This window comes from Synchiropus splendidus, chromosome 15 (genome assembly GCF_027744825.2).
Source record: "Synchiropus splendidus isolate RoL2022-P1 chromosome 15, RoL_Sspl_1.0, whole genome shotgun sequence".
NCBI lineage: Eukaryota > Metazoa > Chordata > Actinopteri > Syngnathiformes > Callionymidae > Synchiropus > Synchiropus splendidus.
Window position 1 is genome coordinate 6,395,288 of NC_071348.1, and position 18,153 is coordinate 6,413,440.

At 49.8% G+C, this 18,153-nt stretch overlaps 1 protein-coding gene across 1 annotated transcript in view; it reads right to left on the reverse strand.

Annotated features, from left to right (window-relative positions):
* Positions 1-546: 546 nt before the first annotated feature.
* LOC128772128 (thrombospondin type-1 domain-containing protein 7A) overlaps positions 547-18,153 on the reverse strand; it is an 84,311-nt gene continuing 66,704 nt past the window's right edge. The window contains exons 18-28 of the mRNA XM_053888230.1: positions 17,411-17,552; positions 15,177-15,292; positions 14,996-15,113; positions 13,904-14,049; positions 13,664-13,841; positions 10,292-10,465; positions 8,827-8,922; positions 8,092-8,174; positions 7,416-7,629; positions 5,470-5,557; positions 547-2,992 (exon numbers count right to left, since the gene is read on the reverse strand). Of these exons, the coding sequence (XP_053744205.1) occupies positions 2,902-2,992; positions 5,470-5,557; positions 7,416-7,629; positions 8,092-8,174; positions 8,827-8,922; positions 10,292-10,465; positions 13,664-13,841; positions 13,904-14,049; positions 14,996-15,113; positions 15,177-15,292; positions 17,411-17,552 (1,446 nt within the window). The 3' untranslated portion in view covers positions 547-2,901. The remainder of the gene's footprint in view (positions 2,993-5,469; positions 5,558-7,415; positions 7,630-8,091; positions 8,175-8,826; positions 8,923-10,291; positions 10,466-13,663; positions 13,842-13,903; positions 14,050-14,995; positions 15,114-15,176; positions 15,293-17,410; positions 17,553-18,153) is intronic.

The following is an 18,153-nucleotide window of genomic DNA, read 5'->3' on the forward strand; positions in this document are numbered from 1 at the left end:
CATCATCCTCCAGTCGCACCCCACTGGCAGTCGCCCTCTTCACCTGCAACATCCTGGCGTCGCTCACTCGGCCACCAAACTTCTCCATGTGACGTCTCCGCCGTGTCTGCACTCTCTGCTTCACCTGCTTCCTCTGCGTCCAGCAGATAGGTGAGAACTGAGCCCCCTGCTCGACCATATAAGCCAGTGGGTCGATGCACGGACGCGTTTGGACTTCGAGACATGGACGGATGAGATAAGTGTGTTTGTTCGTTCGCCACATCCGTCAAACACAAACTCACTTCCAGTCAATCTTCATTTGAGCCACTCGTTTGACATTGGAAATCACTAGCCGCCGCATTAGCCAGAGGTCAAAGGTCAAACCCAAAGATTGACTGCCTCAGGATCAATTCGCCGCAGCAGATTTTCACTGCTTTGACATTAAATACTGTATGTTACTGAGGGAAACATGGGTATAAAATCTCAGTGGTAAAATCATGAAACTGAAAGAGTTCTTTTAACTTTATTGCACATTTCGATTCACTGATATCAACCACAGGAGGGCGCTGTAGAGTTTCATGTGTGAAGATGAGGAGCCAAAAACACGATAGCTGCTCACCTGCGGTCATAATGTTATGGCTCAGCGTGTGTGTACAAAGACGCAGATTCAGCATGTGTTTACAACCTTGTTTATTTTCGTCCCGAACATATAAACAACCTGTACAAAAACATCCGATCACTCAGTGTGTTTTTTTCCCTCCGTCTTTTGTCACGTCACTTGCATCGTGAATACAACAGTAAGCAATATCGTACACTCGCGATAAACATTTGTCTGTGCGATAATACAAAATAAATGTCCACATACGTACTTCGCAACCCCCACTTCCCGCCCTCCCTCCCCCAAAATATCAGAATAAAAATGTTATTTACAATTCCGACGACAAACGTAAACATTCTCCGCACCGCGTTCGCCGAAGCTATGAACATGTCAGTTTGTACAGTTTCCGATAGATTTCGCCTCGAGTGAACGGAAGTGATGTTACGGCGCGAAAATAGAAAAAAAGCTTTAGCGTGAAGATAAATGGAGATTGTTGTTGAAGTCGGTAAGGCAGATATGAGCAGATGGCAATGCTAGCGCACGTCTGTGACCGCAGGACCTTCCAGAGCTGGAGTCGACTTAACCAGCCCACGCAAGACGCAAAGCAACATCCCAGGATTCATGTTGTTCACGTGAGAAACCAAAGGTGGAAATTCATGGAACTAAAACGGGAATGTTTACGTTTATTGCTTTTGACTTTACCTTTAACTTCAGAATAGGATTGAATATTCTCCAAGTTGTGACATCATCAGTCGCACAGTCCAGATTTAAATTCAAATTAAGTAAAGAAGCCAAACAAATTGTGACAATAAAAAGGTGAATTTGATCTAAAAAAAAAGAAAAAAAAGTGGTGACCCCTTCATTTGGTTATTTAGAGTTAAAAATCTCCTCTTTACAACTTCAAATCTCACAAGTGCAACTTTAAAATATTATTTTATTTATCAAATGTATAGTTACAATTAAAGTTATGCTTTGTTGAGAGTATTCATCGCAGAAATGGAACTTGTTTTAACCAACAATTCAATAAAACTCATCTCTCAAGTCGTGTTCCTGTTATTCACCTGGACTTCAGGCTCATATTTCCTTTTCAGTGATGAGTATTATATATATATATATTTTTAAATCCATTTCTTTATTTGTTCATTTCTCTTCAGTCTCACTGCATCTGTCTCATCATTCAGGGATTTATTATTCCAGTAGCCATGACTTCCACTCACGACTCCCGAAACATATTTATGCTTCACCATGAATCTATGATTCGACAAAAGAGGCGGTGACACCGGACGAGATCCGAGAAGCGCAAGTTACTTGTTTCATCTACATGTACTTCCTCAGCTGCGGTGCTGAGTGCGTTCACTCGAGAAAAAGATCCACCATCTCATCCCAAAATAGTCATGATTAATGATGAGGAAAAATATGAGACGCAGTTCCGTCTTTAAAAAGGCAAAATTGAGCGATATATTCTCGGAACTATGAGGATGAAAGTAAAATTGATATTGAAAAATACAAGTGAAGAAACACTGGATTATTGAGATTATTAGCCACAACTGAGAGATCATAAAACGCCATATTACACCATAAAAATCCATAATGATATGAAGTCAGAGACAGTAGATATGAGAGAAAGGTCACATGTAACTTCTCCTCAGATCAGTTTAGGGCTCCTCACGTTTCCTCTGAGCTGAAGTCACAATATTCCCGAGTGAACGCACGGAGCGTGGCTGTCGCTGGACGCTGGAGTCTGTTAGCTGTTAGCGCCCCGCGTCGTGGAAGAGGCAGTGTTTATGGCAATCGAAGGTAGAAGTCACATGTGCATATCATGCTGCACTAATATAGTGCAAAGTAAGCGAAGGTGGAGGCGAGGCTTCCGCCGCCACCGCCGCTCCTCCATCCGTTTATCCCGCCAGCCAGTTTCCCTCCAAATCACGCCAAGAAAAAAGAAGAAAAAGCTCTTTTGTTCAAACTGTAAAAGAGATTTGAGTCGAAAACCCAGTTTCTAAACCTTTTCATGGAGATTTTCCTCCTCATCCTCCTCCTCCTCCTCATCCCCGCGGTGACTTTTGGCAACGTACGAGCCGTCAGAGAGTCCTAAGCCTCCAGCTACTCAGCAGTTTTCGGGAAGAAAAAAAAAAAAAAAAACAAGAAAGTGCGGGGGAAGAGTTGACAGAGAGGAAGCTGGTTTGTCACCCATTAAAAAACAAAAAACACAAGGCATCGGAATGAGACGGAGGTCAGGAAGGCGTGGAGGAAGAGGAGGGTGGGGAAAACAAACAGGGTTGGACTCCCGCTCCATCCGTCCCGGCGTCTCGGGGTGGCGGGCCCAGCTACATGTCCGTGTCTCCGTCGTAGGCCAGAGTCAACGGCTTCAGCCGGTTGTTCTGTTGCCGCTGTCTCTGAGGTCTCTTTGGCTTTTTGCTGCGAGAGCAGAACACACACAGGTTAGCCAGGCCATAGTGGCGGCCATCTTGGCGGTGAGCAGCGTCATGGATCATGTTGGATTCATGAGTGGAGCATGACAGCCGCCGCCTGAATGGATTCCTATACCGTCCTCAAGATGGCCGACCGCGGTGTGGAGCTACGAGTCTGCTCTGACTAGATCTGTGCGCCTCAACCCATCCACAAGTCAGAGCGACTTCCCGACTCGTTGAGATATCCTGGACTGGAATGTTATTCCGCTTTGACTCACAGCCGATTCATGGCTAATAAAGGAATGGCGACGGGTCCTGAGGTGAAACTAGTTCCGTCCCAGGACTCGTCCGGTTCAGCTCTTCCATTTCCATTCACCACGTCCCCATATCTTTCTTGGCTTCTTCATCACACGCTTATCTTCCCTCCCAACTCCTGCCTCCTCAGCACATCTGCGGCCTTTATCACGCCGGACTCCTTCCATCCTTCTCAGCGTGAAACCCAAACCGTTGAGAGTTTGATAAACATTAATAAGCTGTAAAGTTAAGTTAGAGTGAGATCTGGGTCGGATCTGGGCCGCGGCGTGGAACCCGCCACTGTCGGCGACACAGAGGAACCGCATTACGTGTGTTTACTGTGGCCATGACGCACAAACTTGACAGTTATTCCTGCGTTTAAAATGGCGGCGACAACACGCGGCGCCTGACCGAGCGAGACTCGGGAGGTTGACCGACTGTGGATGGACTCACAGGCGCCCAACACTTTCTCACCACGAGGCACAAACTGTAATTCGTCTCATTTGCATGCCAACTCAGACGCGGCAGAGATTTTCAAAGCCGCTTGAGGAGGAAAAAGACTTTAATCTTCAGGTTGTTATTGCTGCATCAAAGACGGGTCGACTCCATATCCTCGCCCGAGTCCACCGAGCAGCTATTTGTGTAACGCGATGATGATGATGATGATGATGATGATGATGATGGAGTGGCTGACGTGCCTCTCGCCGCGGACGGACGTGTGGAGGTGGAATAAAGAGCACTCTGGCCGGGTTAAAGACAAAATTGAGCTCCTGGAATTAGCCTTTGATGTTGACGTGACCCGTGTCTCTGAGTGTCACAGCGGAGGAACGCAAACATCATTAACACCGTCAGTAAACTAACAAAGATCAGCCACGAGGACCGTCATCTTGTTTGAGGCTCCCTCTAGTGGCAGGCTTCAGCACTGTGACTTGAGCTAAACCAGCGGCTGAACGTCTTAAGATACCGAATACCAAAGCGTGTGAGGGACCTTATGCGAATAACATGGCAAATGAAAGGGAAGCATCAAGGTTCACGGTGAAGAACGGATGATCGAGCAAAACAAAGGTGGATGGACAAACGCGGGACCTTCTTCCTTCTGGAGCCACATCACACCGAGACGACTCAGTTTCCCCTCAGCTCAATAGGAACCACTTGAATCCAGACAATTGTGTAATTGGTAGAAATCATTGAGATAGTTGCAAGTCATTGGTTTGTCCTTATGTCGGCAATATAATCTGAGACTTCATGGGAGTGATGGAATGTTTGTTTTAAACCGGACATTGATGAGGTGTGATGTGCTTCGCGGCTAACCCACAACGCTAAAAGCTTGGACAGTTGAGTCGCTCATGGCCTCACAGTCACGTGTCAGTAGCACAAGAGCTCAAACTGACCCTGGACTACACACACACTTTGGAATCTCTGTGATGAAGTGATGCTAAAGGACGGTACAATGGTCACATGATCCCTGGCTACGTGGCTAAGCACGTGTGCTAACAACCTCTGAGATGTTTCTGTTGAAGATTTGCTGAAGAATCTCCGTAACAATTATGATACTGATCCATTTGTCTTCGGAGAAGCAGCTTATTGGGTGGCATTATTTAAAATAAAAATCAAATAATGTAGAAATTAAGTGTCAAATGAAGTTATTAATGAACTTCAGGTTTCAGTTCTGACCCATCATAATGGATCAAAACTGTCTGACAACAATGTCCAGCTACAAAGACAATTTGGTTTCTATGTTGGGGATTAAGCGAGAGTCTTCCTGCACCACAGCGCCACCTGCCCTCACCTGCGGCGGCAGCTTCACTCCAGCGCTCAGGCTGGTCACATGACAGGGCGCTGACGAGGACTGCTGTAACCTGGAGGAGGTGCTGGGGGTGTCGGCGGAGGGTGGGGGTGCTCCTCCTGGTTAGCTGCTGCTGGACTGGGCCAGCTCTTGGCAGTCGGGGCAGGTGTAGCTCATCTCCTGCACCCCCCCTCCCACCCACACCACCGTCCCGTTGGCGCCGGACTCTTGGGCCTTCAGGGAGCGATGCACCGAGGCACAGTAGCTGCTGCTCTCGTTTGAAGGAAGGAGGTCGTGAAGGCCGAGCCGAAAAGAAACAGATGATGATGATGATGATGATGGGAGGGGCATGAAGGTGATGGGGTGGGGGGCCAAGGGCGGAGGGTTTAGGGGGCGGCACTCACCAAGCGAGGTAAATCATAGACACTATGAATATGAGGAGCACGACAGCTCCGGCTGCTACACCATACACCCACATCTTCAGCTTCCCGTCTGTGGAGGAAGCACATGACGACAGACGTCAGCAGCAACACACAACACCATCGCACACATCTTCAGCAACACTCAACACCGTCACCTGTCACACACATCTACAGCTGCAACACAGAACACCTTCACCTGTCGCACACATCTTCAGCAGCAATACCTTCACCTGTCGCACACATCTTCGGCAGCAACACACAACACCTTCACCTGTCACGCACACCTTCAGCAGCAACACACAACACCTTCACCTGTTGCACACATCTATAGCAGCAACACACAACACCTTCACCTGTCGCACACATCTTCAGCAACACACAACACCTGTCGCACACATCTTCAGCAGCAACACACATCACCGTCACACACATCTTCAGCAGCAACACCTTCACCTGTCGCACACATCTTCAGCAACACTCAACACCTGTCGCACACATCTTCAGCAGCAACACACAACACCGTCACACACATCTTCAGCAGCAACACCTTCACCTGTCGCACACATCTTCAGCAACACACAACACCTGTCGCACACATCTTCAGCAGCAACACACAACACGTCACACACATCTTCAGTAGCAACACACAACACGTCACAAACATCTTCAGCAGCAACACCTTCACCTGTCACACACATCTTCAGCAACACACAACACCGTCACACACATCTTCAGCAGCAACACACAACACCGTCACACACATCTTCAGCAGCAACACACAACACTGTCACACACATCTTCAGCAGCAACACACAACACGTCACACACATCTTCAGCAGCAACACACAACACCGTCACACACATCTTCAGCAGCAACACCTTCACCTGTCACACACATCTTCAGCAACACACAACACCTGTCGCACACATCTTCAGCAGCAACACACAACACGTCACACACATCTTCAGTAGCAACACACAACACCGTCGCACACATCTTCAGCAGCAACACACAACACTGTCACTGTCCCTGCTCTGGAAGGGGTTTGAAACTAAATCACACATTTGCACAACCTGAACTCACAATACAAAACGTCCACCTGAACTAAAGCGCAGCACACACAGACTGATATCAGCAAACAACACTGAACAGATCTCGGCTGACTCGATGGCGCTGCCGAGCTCGGGCGGCAGGGGGCGCTGCGGAGCCTGACTAGAGGTGCCAGAGGTCAGTGTGAGCGGGTCAGAGCAGAGAAACCCCCGGACCTCGCCTTCCTCTGACGGCTCCTTTGTCTCCTTCATCTCCTCCAGTCGGAGAAAGCTTCAGGGAGCAAAGGTGAAGCGTCCGATTTAAAACCTCTCCACTTTGTGTCTCCCTTCACTCCAGGGATTATTCTTAAACCTTCTCCCGGCCGGGATTAGAGGAAGTTTGGGGGAAGCGTCTGTGAAATGCTAATGACGACACCGGTGTCAAGCTCAGAGCCACAGGCGCGTCAGGGTTCAGCTCTTCTCCCAGAATCCACCTTCACTCTCACTGTCTGACCTACTTCTGGCTCGCACACGTGTCGCGTGCGCTTCACTTTTGGAGCTGGTGCCACAAAAATGGAGTGGAGTCTTGAGTCACTGCCAAAAGCTTATTTCAGACACTATAACTTCAGACACACCATGAAGCCTTTGAGCGCACCGTTGCTGACTGGTTTGTGAAGTGTGTATGCACCAGGTGTTCCTGCCGTCTGAGGACCAGAGTAACGTGTGTGTGTGTGGTCCAGCTTTTTCTGTTTGTTAATTTCCTCATGATTATTGCAATAATAAGCATAACATTGAAACGCGAGCGTGGCGCCCCCTGGTGGAGCGTCGCCTATAACAGCTCTGCAGTGGATTCTCTGAACAGCGAGCGGGGAGTGTCAGGCAGGAAGCCGCGCTCTGACCTGGTCCGTAAGGCTGCAGGTACCAGGTCCGGCCCGAGCGTCCGGGCTGGACGGTGGAGGGCAGTGTGGGGTTAATGGCACGACTGGTCTTCACATCACCCTTCTTGTCCCCGGCGGTGGGGATCTCCAGGACGGGGATGGGGGCACATTGGTCCAGCAGCCCGGCGGGAGACAGCACTTCAGTGAAGCCCTCCTCGCACATGCACACTCCCGCCTGCAGGGGGCGGTGGAGCACCAGAGAAGACGGGTTGAGTGCCACACACAGCAAGACCATCTCACATTTTCAGAACCTGATAAATATACTTCTTTTGTGTGTCTATACTTTAGGCTACAATGGATAATTGTAAAATAAATTATTAAAATGGAGGAGGTTTTAAAAAACATTTCTTTACTATACTGTTATTCTGAGACGTACTATTTGAACCACGATATTTGCCTTTTTATTTCTTTTTTTGTTAAGAACATTGATCATTATCATTTAAAAACTGTAATATAATACTCGAGGTTGAACCTAAGAGCTTTAAACATATTTCAAATTCCGATATGAATTTAGATACACTTTCTTTCCAAATACAAAAGCTCAGCTTCCTCAGTTTTATGACCCAAAAGTGGAATCATAATCCGGATGTTGTCGTCAGGTTCACGGAGCGGCCAGGGAAAGGGCAGAACGTCTCACCTCGTTGCAGAAGGACTTTGGCATGAGGCAGGGGGGGTCGCAGGAGCTGTTGTCCACCGAGGGGTTGAGGGGGGGGCATCCTCCTGTGGGTCACAACAACACAAGTGCTGAAGCTTCAACTGCCCCACAGGTGCAGCTCACCTCATTAGTGGTGAGCACAATGTGAGGAGAGGATCAGAGAGTAAATAGTTTGAGTTGATCAAGCAGGGAGGAACTGTTTCAGCAGCAGTTCATGGAAACAGCCAAATGTCAGAATTCAGAATTTAAATTCAGAGGGTGGATCAGTGAGAAGAAGAGTTTGATTCATTTACAAGTCAAAGTTGAAACTCAAAATATGAGACAGTACATTACTTCAGCTGTCAAATGCTGAAACAGGCAAATGAAAAGTTTGAAAAGTTAGAGATTTGGCTGGAAAAACTGACACAACAGATGAATATATCAACATTTTTCTGAAGAAAAGTTAAGAATTTTGAAGTGAAAACAGAACCACGGGGAAAAGTTCAAAATGTTATCTCAGCAATTAAATTTAGGTCAAATTCTCAGTTCAACAATTCGACTTCAAATTCAATAAAAATAGCGGAATGATGTAACATTCACAGTTGAAACTTGGAAGAGGAAATTAAGATCAAGATTAAAAGACAAAAAAAGTACCAGGAAAAGTCATGAAAAGTCAGACACGATTAAAGGATCACAATGAGTTTGACGGTCAACACCATGAGGAAGGCCGTTCCTCACCGGTGACGTTGAGTCCGTCGGAGCGCTGGCACCAGAAGGTCGGCCGCGTGGTGTTGACTCTGCTGCTGAGCCATTTGTAGTCGTAGCACTCGCCTCCTGGCAGCAGAAGCACAACAACAATGGTCTCATTAATCATGCGTCTGACAGATTCATAAAGCCGCTGCTAAATTACCGCGCCGTCACATGTGATCACCATCAGCGCGTCTTTTTCTAAATGACTTTCTATCAATGCTATTACGACTCCATCGATATCTCCATCAGCGCGGCCACGTTTCTCTGCAGCGGCGTGGCACTGGCGCCGGGCAGGTCCAGGCGCTTCAACCTTCAGCAAGAGGAGCCTCAGTGGCGCTGATATCTGCTGCCTCCGCCAGACGCGCTCGCCCGTCACTCTCGCCCGTCACTCTCTCTCACTATGAGCTCCATTTTGGTCAAATTTGTTACCGTGGCAAAGACATCTGTCAGAGCTGCCACTGCCTGGGCAGGAATAAAGACGTCAGCTCCAGACTGAGCCAACTTTCCTCGTCACAAGCACTAACTGTTGGCAACGCACTGCAGATCTTTGTGTTAGCGCTGGGCCTGTCAGTAGATTAAAACTTTTCATCTCAATTAATCGCAGATTAACTCGCGATTAATCGCACATTATCTGCCTTGTAGCGATTTAACAAGATTCAAAATGAAGATTGAAAAAAAATCTCTTGACAGCCCGATCATATAACAATTGTCATGAGTGAATCTGGACTGAGTGAAGACCAAGGAGTCAGAAGAGTGAGACGCAGAAGCTACATGTTGCAGGAACTAACGCTGCCACTAACCTGAAGACTGCATGAGCGAGAATGCAAACGCAGTTGTCATGTTTGTAACACACTGAATCAGAGATTTCGAGAATGAATCTAACATCAGTTTAAATTCACTCCTGCACAGATCTGTTGGCTTGAAGTGTGTTGTCTTGTTGGGGAATAAACAATCAGAGCAGCCTCGCGACTCCACTCTCAGCTGACCCCTGGTGGCCTCCTTCATCGACAGCATCAAACAGAATTCCATCTGCTGGCGAATGGAACTGCACTCAGACAGAAAAAAAAAACAAAAGCTGGTTTGATTTCCTAAAATTGTGCATCTGGGATGCAGCTTTCATTTTTGTTGTTGTTTTTTTCTCCCCACATCAAACCGCTGGGTCCCCGGCTGCCTCTTCCCCGACACCGCCTCCTGTCTCCCTGCTGGCCCGCCGCTCGCCCTCCTCCCCTCTGGTGCTGAGAGATACTGCGAAAGCAGGTCAGCCAGAGTGGGGGCGGGGGGGCTGCGCACAGTAGCCAGCGGCGCTGTCTCTGGTCACATGACTAATGATCGTGTTCTGATTTGACTGATACATTTATGCATCGTAAAAATCAAATGAAGAATTGACACCACAGCTCATCATCAGTGCAGTTTTGCATCTCTGTCAGAGCAGCCGCGGGGCTGTGGGACTCACCGCTGCAGGGTTGGGACTCCCAGGCCTGGTCCGGGCACAGCTGCAGGTTCTCCGGCTCCTGGGCCAACACGGCCCGGGACCGGACCTGAACGGATCCAAAGTCTAGCCCGGCACCTCTGACACAGATGCTGACGCAGGAGCTCCAGTCCGACCACTCCATCAGGTAGCACTCTCCTGCGGGACAGCTCAGTGTTAGAGCGGACCTCACCAGAGCGCTCGGGTGGGGCGTGACTGGGCCACGGCCTCAGGGTCACACGCAGTGCTCCAGCCGTACCAAGGCTGTTCCCACACCAGCTCCTCTCCAACCTTCCCCCCCGCAAACGCTTCAGAGTGCCGTTTGATGCCGCGACACTCCGAACTGACTTGTTATCTGGGGCAGTGTCCTCACTGTTCCCCGTCTGAGGGACCATCTCCTCCTCACTTCTGCACTGGAGCTGAGAAACCCACCAAAGCGACGCTGCTTGGAAAACAGATTGTGAATATTTGAGCCCCTGAATTAGGAGCAGACGGGGGTGGGAGCGGACGCTAATTCCCCCTTCTGGGAGCCGTGGCGTGTGAAGCCCTCAGAAATACGCCCCCTCCTATCAGCGGAATCACAAATTGGAGCCTGGTCTGTGATTGAAGTGGTGAAGCGGACTCCAGTGTCGGCAGCTGATGGTTCACGGCCTCGTGGCGCGACAAAGCCCGGCTGACACGTTTCCACCATGAAAGCTGACAAACGTTGAAGCGGTAATCGCCTCGGCTTCTGTGTTCTCTTCCCATCAGTGAGACACTTTTGTTCTCCTCTCGGCTTCGCACCTGTCAACGGGTCATGGACAAACATCCAGGTTTCCACGTGTCCACGTCTCTGCCTCATACAGATGATGTGCTTCTGTTCACTCTGTCAGTAGCAGCTCCGCTCCACTGAGACCAGTTGGAGAAAAGAGGAGTCCAGGCTGGGGATGAGATCTCCCCTCCTTCTTAGGAGGAGTTCTGGAGCCAGTGAAGGAAGAGCTGAGGCCCACTGGCTCAGATTCCTCAGGAGGGCTCGGATTAGAACCAATTGTCAAGACGATCAAAAGGCCTGGTTTCATTGGCTGACTGGTTTGTGCTGGTTTTGGAGCACGTGTTTCCAGTCACACTTGACCAAGACCCGTTCTGTGTATTCCTGCGCTGACCTCAGCACAAGTACTGCACAGTAATCTCTTTCATATCTTCAGTCTCTCTCAGCACTGAAGGCTCCATCCGTGACTGACAGCTCTGTCATTCACCAGGAAGCTCACAGCACCACACGACCTTCAAGTCCTCTCCACGTAAAGGTTACCCAGGAGCTGGCGCCGACTCCAGCCGGACACATCATCTTCCTTTCATTAGGTCTAATGTGACTGCTGTCGGTTGCGCCGTCGCGCCGACAGCTGTCATTTCACGAGACGTTGTCGCCCAAAATCTCGTCTTCACCGCGACAGTCTGGGTTCAAGCTGAGGTTCCTCGCTGTCTGTCATCCTCCTGTTGGCATTTCCTGTCACTGGCAGTTGAGTTATCATCGATTAAAGCAGAACAATGCCAAAAAAGCGAATTGGGAAAGGTGGCGTGCGGCAAGAATATAGTCTGAGAAGATTTTCCCAAAGATGAGGAGCGACAGCGGCATGACGGCTGTTGTGAAGGTCTTCAGGGAAGTGGCACATCAATTTGGCTGCGGCTGTGCCAAGACATGCTCTTGTAGCGGGGGGGGGGGTAAATTAAAGAGCTGAGGAGACCAGCCCCACCACAAATGAACTTCTCATCTACTCAACCTCCAGCGCTGGTTATGCGTAATTCAGGGGCTGAGTGTCTGACCCTGAAGCATGAGTCAGGAATGTGCTTTTCCTTTGACTCAGCTTGAGTCCTGCAGCAGTGTTGGGAAGTTTGTCCAGGTGCTGATGGCTCCGCATCCTCCTCCAAGGAAGTCCACTGACCGTGCGCCTCGGCCGAGACCTTGGGAAGTGAACGCACGTCACATCTGGTCCAAATGGATCAAATAATTCAGGGTAATGGGTTTAACCAGGAGGGCCGTCAGGGAGCAGACCTCCACCGGCGTCCGTGCAATATCGCCTCGCGCTAATGAAAATGTCCAAATCTGCCTCGCTGTCCACCCTTTCATCAAGGCCATTGGTTAATTTTGCTCTCATGTGTCCTCAGGTTACTAGACTCATTCCTGGCACAAGGTGAACGATAATGTGGATGTTGTTATCGCGCAGAAGATCGTCGAGAAGCTAAAGCATAGATGATGCTGCGATCACACGGATGGTGCTGGGAGTGGGATGGTTAGTGTGTCTGGTTACTGGTTCAAACTAAAGTTTGGTTTAGTTTCATTGAAACTCACTTTCAACGGCAACATGACAACAACTTCTGCAGCCATTCATCTGGGATAAGAAGGTTTCTTTCCCAGCATCAGACGAGCTGGTTCATTACCCAGAGAGCAGCACGTCCCTGAAGAGCCACGGAAGCAAATAAAGAATCTTGTGCTCAGGCTCGTGCATCATGAGCTCAGCAGAAACACCATCCCCGACTGACTGGTGAAACTGGTCGGGGGTCAAGTGCCGGAGCTTCTCAGTGAATTCCTGAAACAGTTCCAGCAAAAAGAGCTGATGAAACGCCTCAATATCAATGTTCATTGTGAGGTTTGCTGGGGAGGAGAGAAGTTTGACACCAGAGTCAGGACTCAGCAAAGCAGCTTGATCCAGGGTCCAGAGCTCACCATCCCGTCTGAGTCACAAGTGAAGTTGTGGGTGTGAAAATGGGGGCCAAGCATCCTCTCGCATGCCAGCATTGACTCACTTCAGTCACAGAGCTACGCTCACAAGAGGAAATGGACCGGGCCTGGAAACGGAGCCTGCAGCGACTGAGGATGGATGGAAGTGTGACGTGCAGCGTCACACACAGTGAGGAGGAAGGGAGCGTCCGTGCGGTGAGAAACTGAGCAAACACATCAGCCAGAGTGGAGAAAATGATGAGAAGTGGAGCCGAACGAGAGCACGGCCCAACATTTCCAGTGATTTATATCACTTACTTCCCCGGCAGAGGAGAGCAGAGCCCATTGCTGCCGGCGCTCAAACGCACTTCTGTCGCGGAATTGAACATGAAACAGTTCAGTTACTCTGTAAAAATTCTGCTTCAGGAGGGAGGCCAGACTGAAAAAAGGTTATGGTGAGAAGTAAAGACTGAGAGAGGGTGCAACCACAGGTTCGGTTTCTGCATGATAAAGCATTCCACATGGTAGCAAGCGTGAGCTGCCACAGTCTCCAGATGACAGTTCACAGTCTTGCAGTGAGGACGCAGCAGTGCCACACGTGTGCTCGGATGTTGCTGCTGCTGAGGCAGCTCCACAGTCCGAAGAAACAAACTCACTTTTACCTGGACAGGGCAGGATGCAGACTTCTTTCAGCGAAATGTTCTTGTCTCCGTTGACGGCCAACTCCAGACCGCTGCAGCGCTCGTCGTCCACCAGGCCGCCGCCGCTGAGGTCGCTGGACTCGTCCGAGACGAAACAGGACAGGTTCCTGTAGCGCACGCCGTGCCCGCACACCACGCTCTGGGAGAGGACGGCAGCAGGGTGAGTCCTTCTGCGTCCAACAGGAGACACCAGCGGCTCACCTCCACACGGCACTCCGACCAGGGGCTATACTGCCAGCGGTAGCATGGCTGGACCGGACAGGGCTTCCACTGTTCCGTCTGGATCGGGCAGGGTCGGCCATCACCCTGAGGAGCCTGGACCACCGAGCGCTGTCGCCACATCTTGCCTAGGAGGACCAGAACAGAACCACCCCTTTAAACTGTGTCTCTGCAGGTTTAGATTCCAGGCTTAGGTGGGGGCTCCAGGAACCTCTCTAGAGCCTGGAGCTTCTACACCTCTGCTACACCTGGGACATCCCTGTTGGATCTTTGACCCCGGGGACATGTGGCCCTCCAGGAACCACATATGTGGTCTGATGGTCCATGGTCTGATGTGTCCTGACTCCAGAGGAAGTGTGGACCCTAGGATTCTCTTGGGGCCCTGGGCAGGGCCCGTTCAGAAGCTCTATTGTGCATGTGCAAAAAAATCCCGGTCTGGGTCTGGACACTCGACACAGGTCTATACTCAGATGTGGCTTTTAGTTTCAAAGCTCGTTCACAGTTGCAGCAATGGAAGACGGTTTAAAGGGTCTACAGGGTAAACGTGGAGTCCCTCTTTCATGTTGCTCACCATCATGGACCCCGCAGTCCCACACACAGCCTCCCACTCACGCTCACATCCCACTCCAACACATCACATGAGGCCCCTTGCTGCTTCTTTTGCTTCCCCGTGTGCTCTGGCAACAGCGCCCTCCCTCACAAGGCTCGGAGTCGGTACGGTACCAAATCAGTCGTGTCAACCAGCGGAACATCACTCGCTGGTCATTCTGTTTCTGGCCTTCCAGTGGGAGCAGGGAAGGCACAGGGCTGGGGCCATGCCTTGAACAGAGCCTCTTTTAAAAGAACAGAGCATGGATGGTTTAAAGAAAAAGAGCCCGGCTGCTCCACCAGTGCTGTTCTGCTCACACTCCGACAGCCAATCTCAAGGGACTGGTGCTCAGCTTCTACCGAAGAAAATAAAGAAAACAAAAACCACCAAACCACCAGAAAAAAAAAGAGACAAAAGTGGGTTTTTTCTTGGCAGCAAAGCCGGGGTTCGACCCAGACCTTGGTCAAGTGAAATAAGGAGCTCACCTTCCAGTCCACAGGTCTGTGAACACTCAGACCAGGACGACCACTCGGACAGCTGACAGTTGACCGGACACTCCACCACACAGGAAATGTTCATCAGCCACTTCCTCTCCAGGTTCAGCTGCGGGGGAACAAACGGAGTGGTGATGCTTCATGACCAAGACAGGAAACTGGCGCTGCTCACCTCCTCGCAAAACTTCAAGTCCACGGATTTCCCGTCGCTGCGAACGCAGTCCAGCATCCGGGTCTTGATCCCGCCGCCACACACGGCACTGGGACTGAGCTGGCAGGTGCTCCAGTCTGAGGAGAAACGCTTGGTCAAGGGTGCAGGTGAAACTCATCAGCCAGAAACCCTGCTCGGAATCATTCGCCTGGAAATGAGCCAAGTTCATCGTGAGCGCTGACATCAGAAGGACTCTCTGTGTGTCTGTGTTGGGGGGTGTCTTACATTGAAATGAGGAGTCGTCCTGATGACTCGGCGGAATTTTACTCACCACACGCTCCTTCGGTCGGAGCTCATTACTTCTAGCACTCCACACTGGCTTGTCTTAAAATGCTGTGTGTGAGACGCTAAATAGCTTGTGGCGGCTGCGCTTCACTGTCGATGGTAGATGATCACTTTGTCAGCAGAGAGGTCAGTCCAGGTTTAGAGCGACTCACTTCAATCCAATACACCTGTCTGCGTTCAGAGTCCCTCCACACGAGGCCAGAAACATAACTACAGCTCAGAAGCTTCAGCTCCTGTTCCCGTCAAACATGTTTTGTGTTTTTGAACGTGTCGACTGTTTCTTTTTGTCTGCCCATAAACAACTTCCAGAAAGAAACATACGAGATAAGTCAGTGTCGCTGAAGGTAGCGCCCGACAGCTAGTAAGAAAAGACTGAGACTTCAGGAACGACACGGTCTAATTCCAAAGCTGGCCAAAGGAAACACCATCAACAGTGAGTCAAATAGTAACCAGGTCAAAACCGGACGTATCTGAGCAATAACCCACATATTTCGTTCACACATAAAGAACTTTTGTCTTGGTTCTTCTGCACATGCCGTCGAAAACAAGCATCTATCCTGACCTGCTTCTTCAGTCAGTTCAGTATTTTTTAGTCTATAAACACGACGACAGAGCGAGAGAGAGTCGCTCCAGACTGTGGCGCCTCGTTTGAAATCCTTCCCAAAAAGTCAACATACGTGAAGGAAAGTTTCATCCCGGAAGTGTGCCGAGCGTTCAAAAAGTGCATTATTTTAAAATGGAGTCGACGGAAGCGTGCCGTCCTCCGACAAAGACAGCCGTCTGTTTTTAGCAGCAGCGGCTCGATTAGCGACCGCAGGAGCTTTGTGACTCTCCGGGGACTGAACCGGGGAGATTGTGACAAGAAAGAGTGACTGTAGGAGTGGAGGAGAATGAGATAACAACCAGAGTGAGGATGAAGGAAGGTGCAGCCTGCACAGGAAAATAGAGCGCTTTATGCAATAATAATCTGCTGCTATATTATGTACGTGTTGGGATCCGGGGATTAGACGTCTCTCTCGGCAACAACACACAGGGAGAGAAAGAGGACGGCAGTGAGAGGATGTGGGACGGGAGCATTGAAGGCATCACAACAAATCCAAATGAAATTTCACAACAGTTCTCCTCTGCGCCCAAGATAAGCGGCGCAGGGAAAAGCCTGTCCTCTCTCTGATGCTGAGGTGCGATACGACAAAGATTAGAAGCAGAAGCTCGGCAGCTATGCTGGTTCAAACCTCAGAGGGTTTAGGAACTCAACAAGTACACGGCTGCTATTTAAAGTCTGGTGCAGGACAATGACTGTCATTTGGAGGGAGTCTGTTTTTTAAGATGTGTCTGTTTGTCTGTCAGTGGTCGGAATAGCTGGAAAACTTTAGGACAGATTTGGATGCAAGTTTCAGGAAATGTGTGAACAAACGATTCCATTTTGAGCCGGATCACCGTCTGGATCCAGGAATCTCTTCCAAGAATCTTTCACATTGGCAGATTCAGAAACTCAGAGTTGCTAGTAGCATCAATGCTAATGCATCAAGACGCGTGTACATTAAAGAGTAATCAAATATTGTTCTGTCAGTCAGGATTAGAGAAGAATGAAAAGTATTATAGTTTAATGCAGCGTAATGTAGAGAACGTACATTAATCTATGAGACTTTCTCTGTACTCCTGGTAGCTATATGGGGGAATATATACACGGGGGATTACAGGAAAGATCATCTGGTAATCTGGATTAAACGATGAACCTACTGTTATTGTGACGCACACAATCTGAAACGTCACCTTGCAGTGACGCAGCGGAGTCGTGCACATGGGCCAACATTAGCCAGGCTAAGTCATAGCGTATTTCAGCAGGAGAGGAAAACAGAGCTTTGGTTTCTAACTGAAGGGACACGATCTTCCGGGAGCCTCTGGTTTACCTGTGATGTTGTAGAAGTAGTTGTAGCAGTTGAGGTTGAGGCGGCAGGGCTCCTTGTCGCTGGTGTCGGGACACTCCTTGCCCAAGGTGGGAGAGCGCAGCGCGTACGCCGTCCGCACTCGGCTGTTGGTGCTGGCGCAGGGCTGAAGTGCCACAGAACAGACACACGGCTCAATACGCTCTTAGAACAAAGCAATGAGACTAGGATTAAGGCTGGAACCGTCAGTAGAGGAGCTTCATCCCAGCGCCACAGTGCGTCACTAAAGCATGAACCCTCAGTAAAGCATGAACCACATCCGTGGCTGTCAGTGTGGGGACAGGTCGGCTCTCCCGGCCCATCACATGAATGACGTCTCTCCCAGAATAAGACAGATTTGGCGCTTTACAGCCGAGAAACCGGAGAAGAAGGCCTCACCGTGGGTTTGGTTGGAGGGTGTTCAGTATTCCGCGAGAGAATGGAGCTGTGATTAACGCTGCTGTGAGGAGACGCAGTTTAAGAGTCTCTCTCAGAGGTGTCGGCAGCTGAACAGAGTGTTCCCAGCGTGCAGGGGGCCAGCGCCTCGCTGCAGGATCGCAATCAGGACTCGGTGTTTCCTCATTAGCATGCAAATGGTGTCGTCGCAGAGAAGGAAAAGTTTCCCTGCGTCTCACAGCAGACCACAGCCAGGCGTCAACAATGAAGTTGCTACGACACTCTGGAGTTTTCTGGAGTTCCCAATGATCCGACTGGAGTTTTCTGGAGTT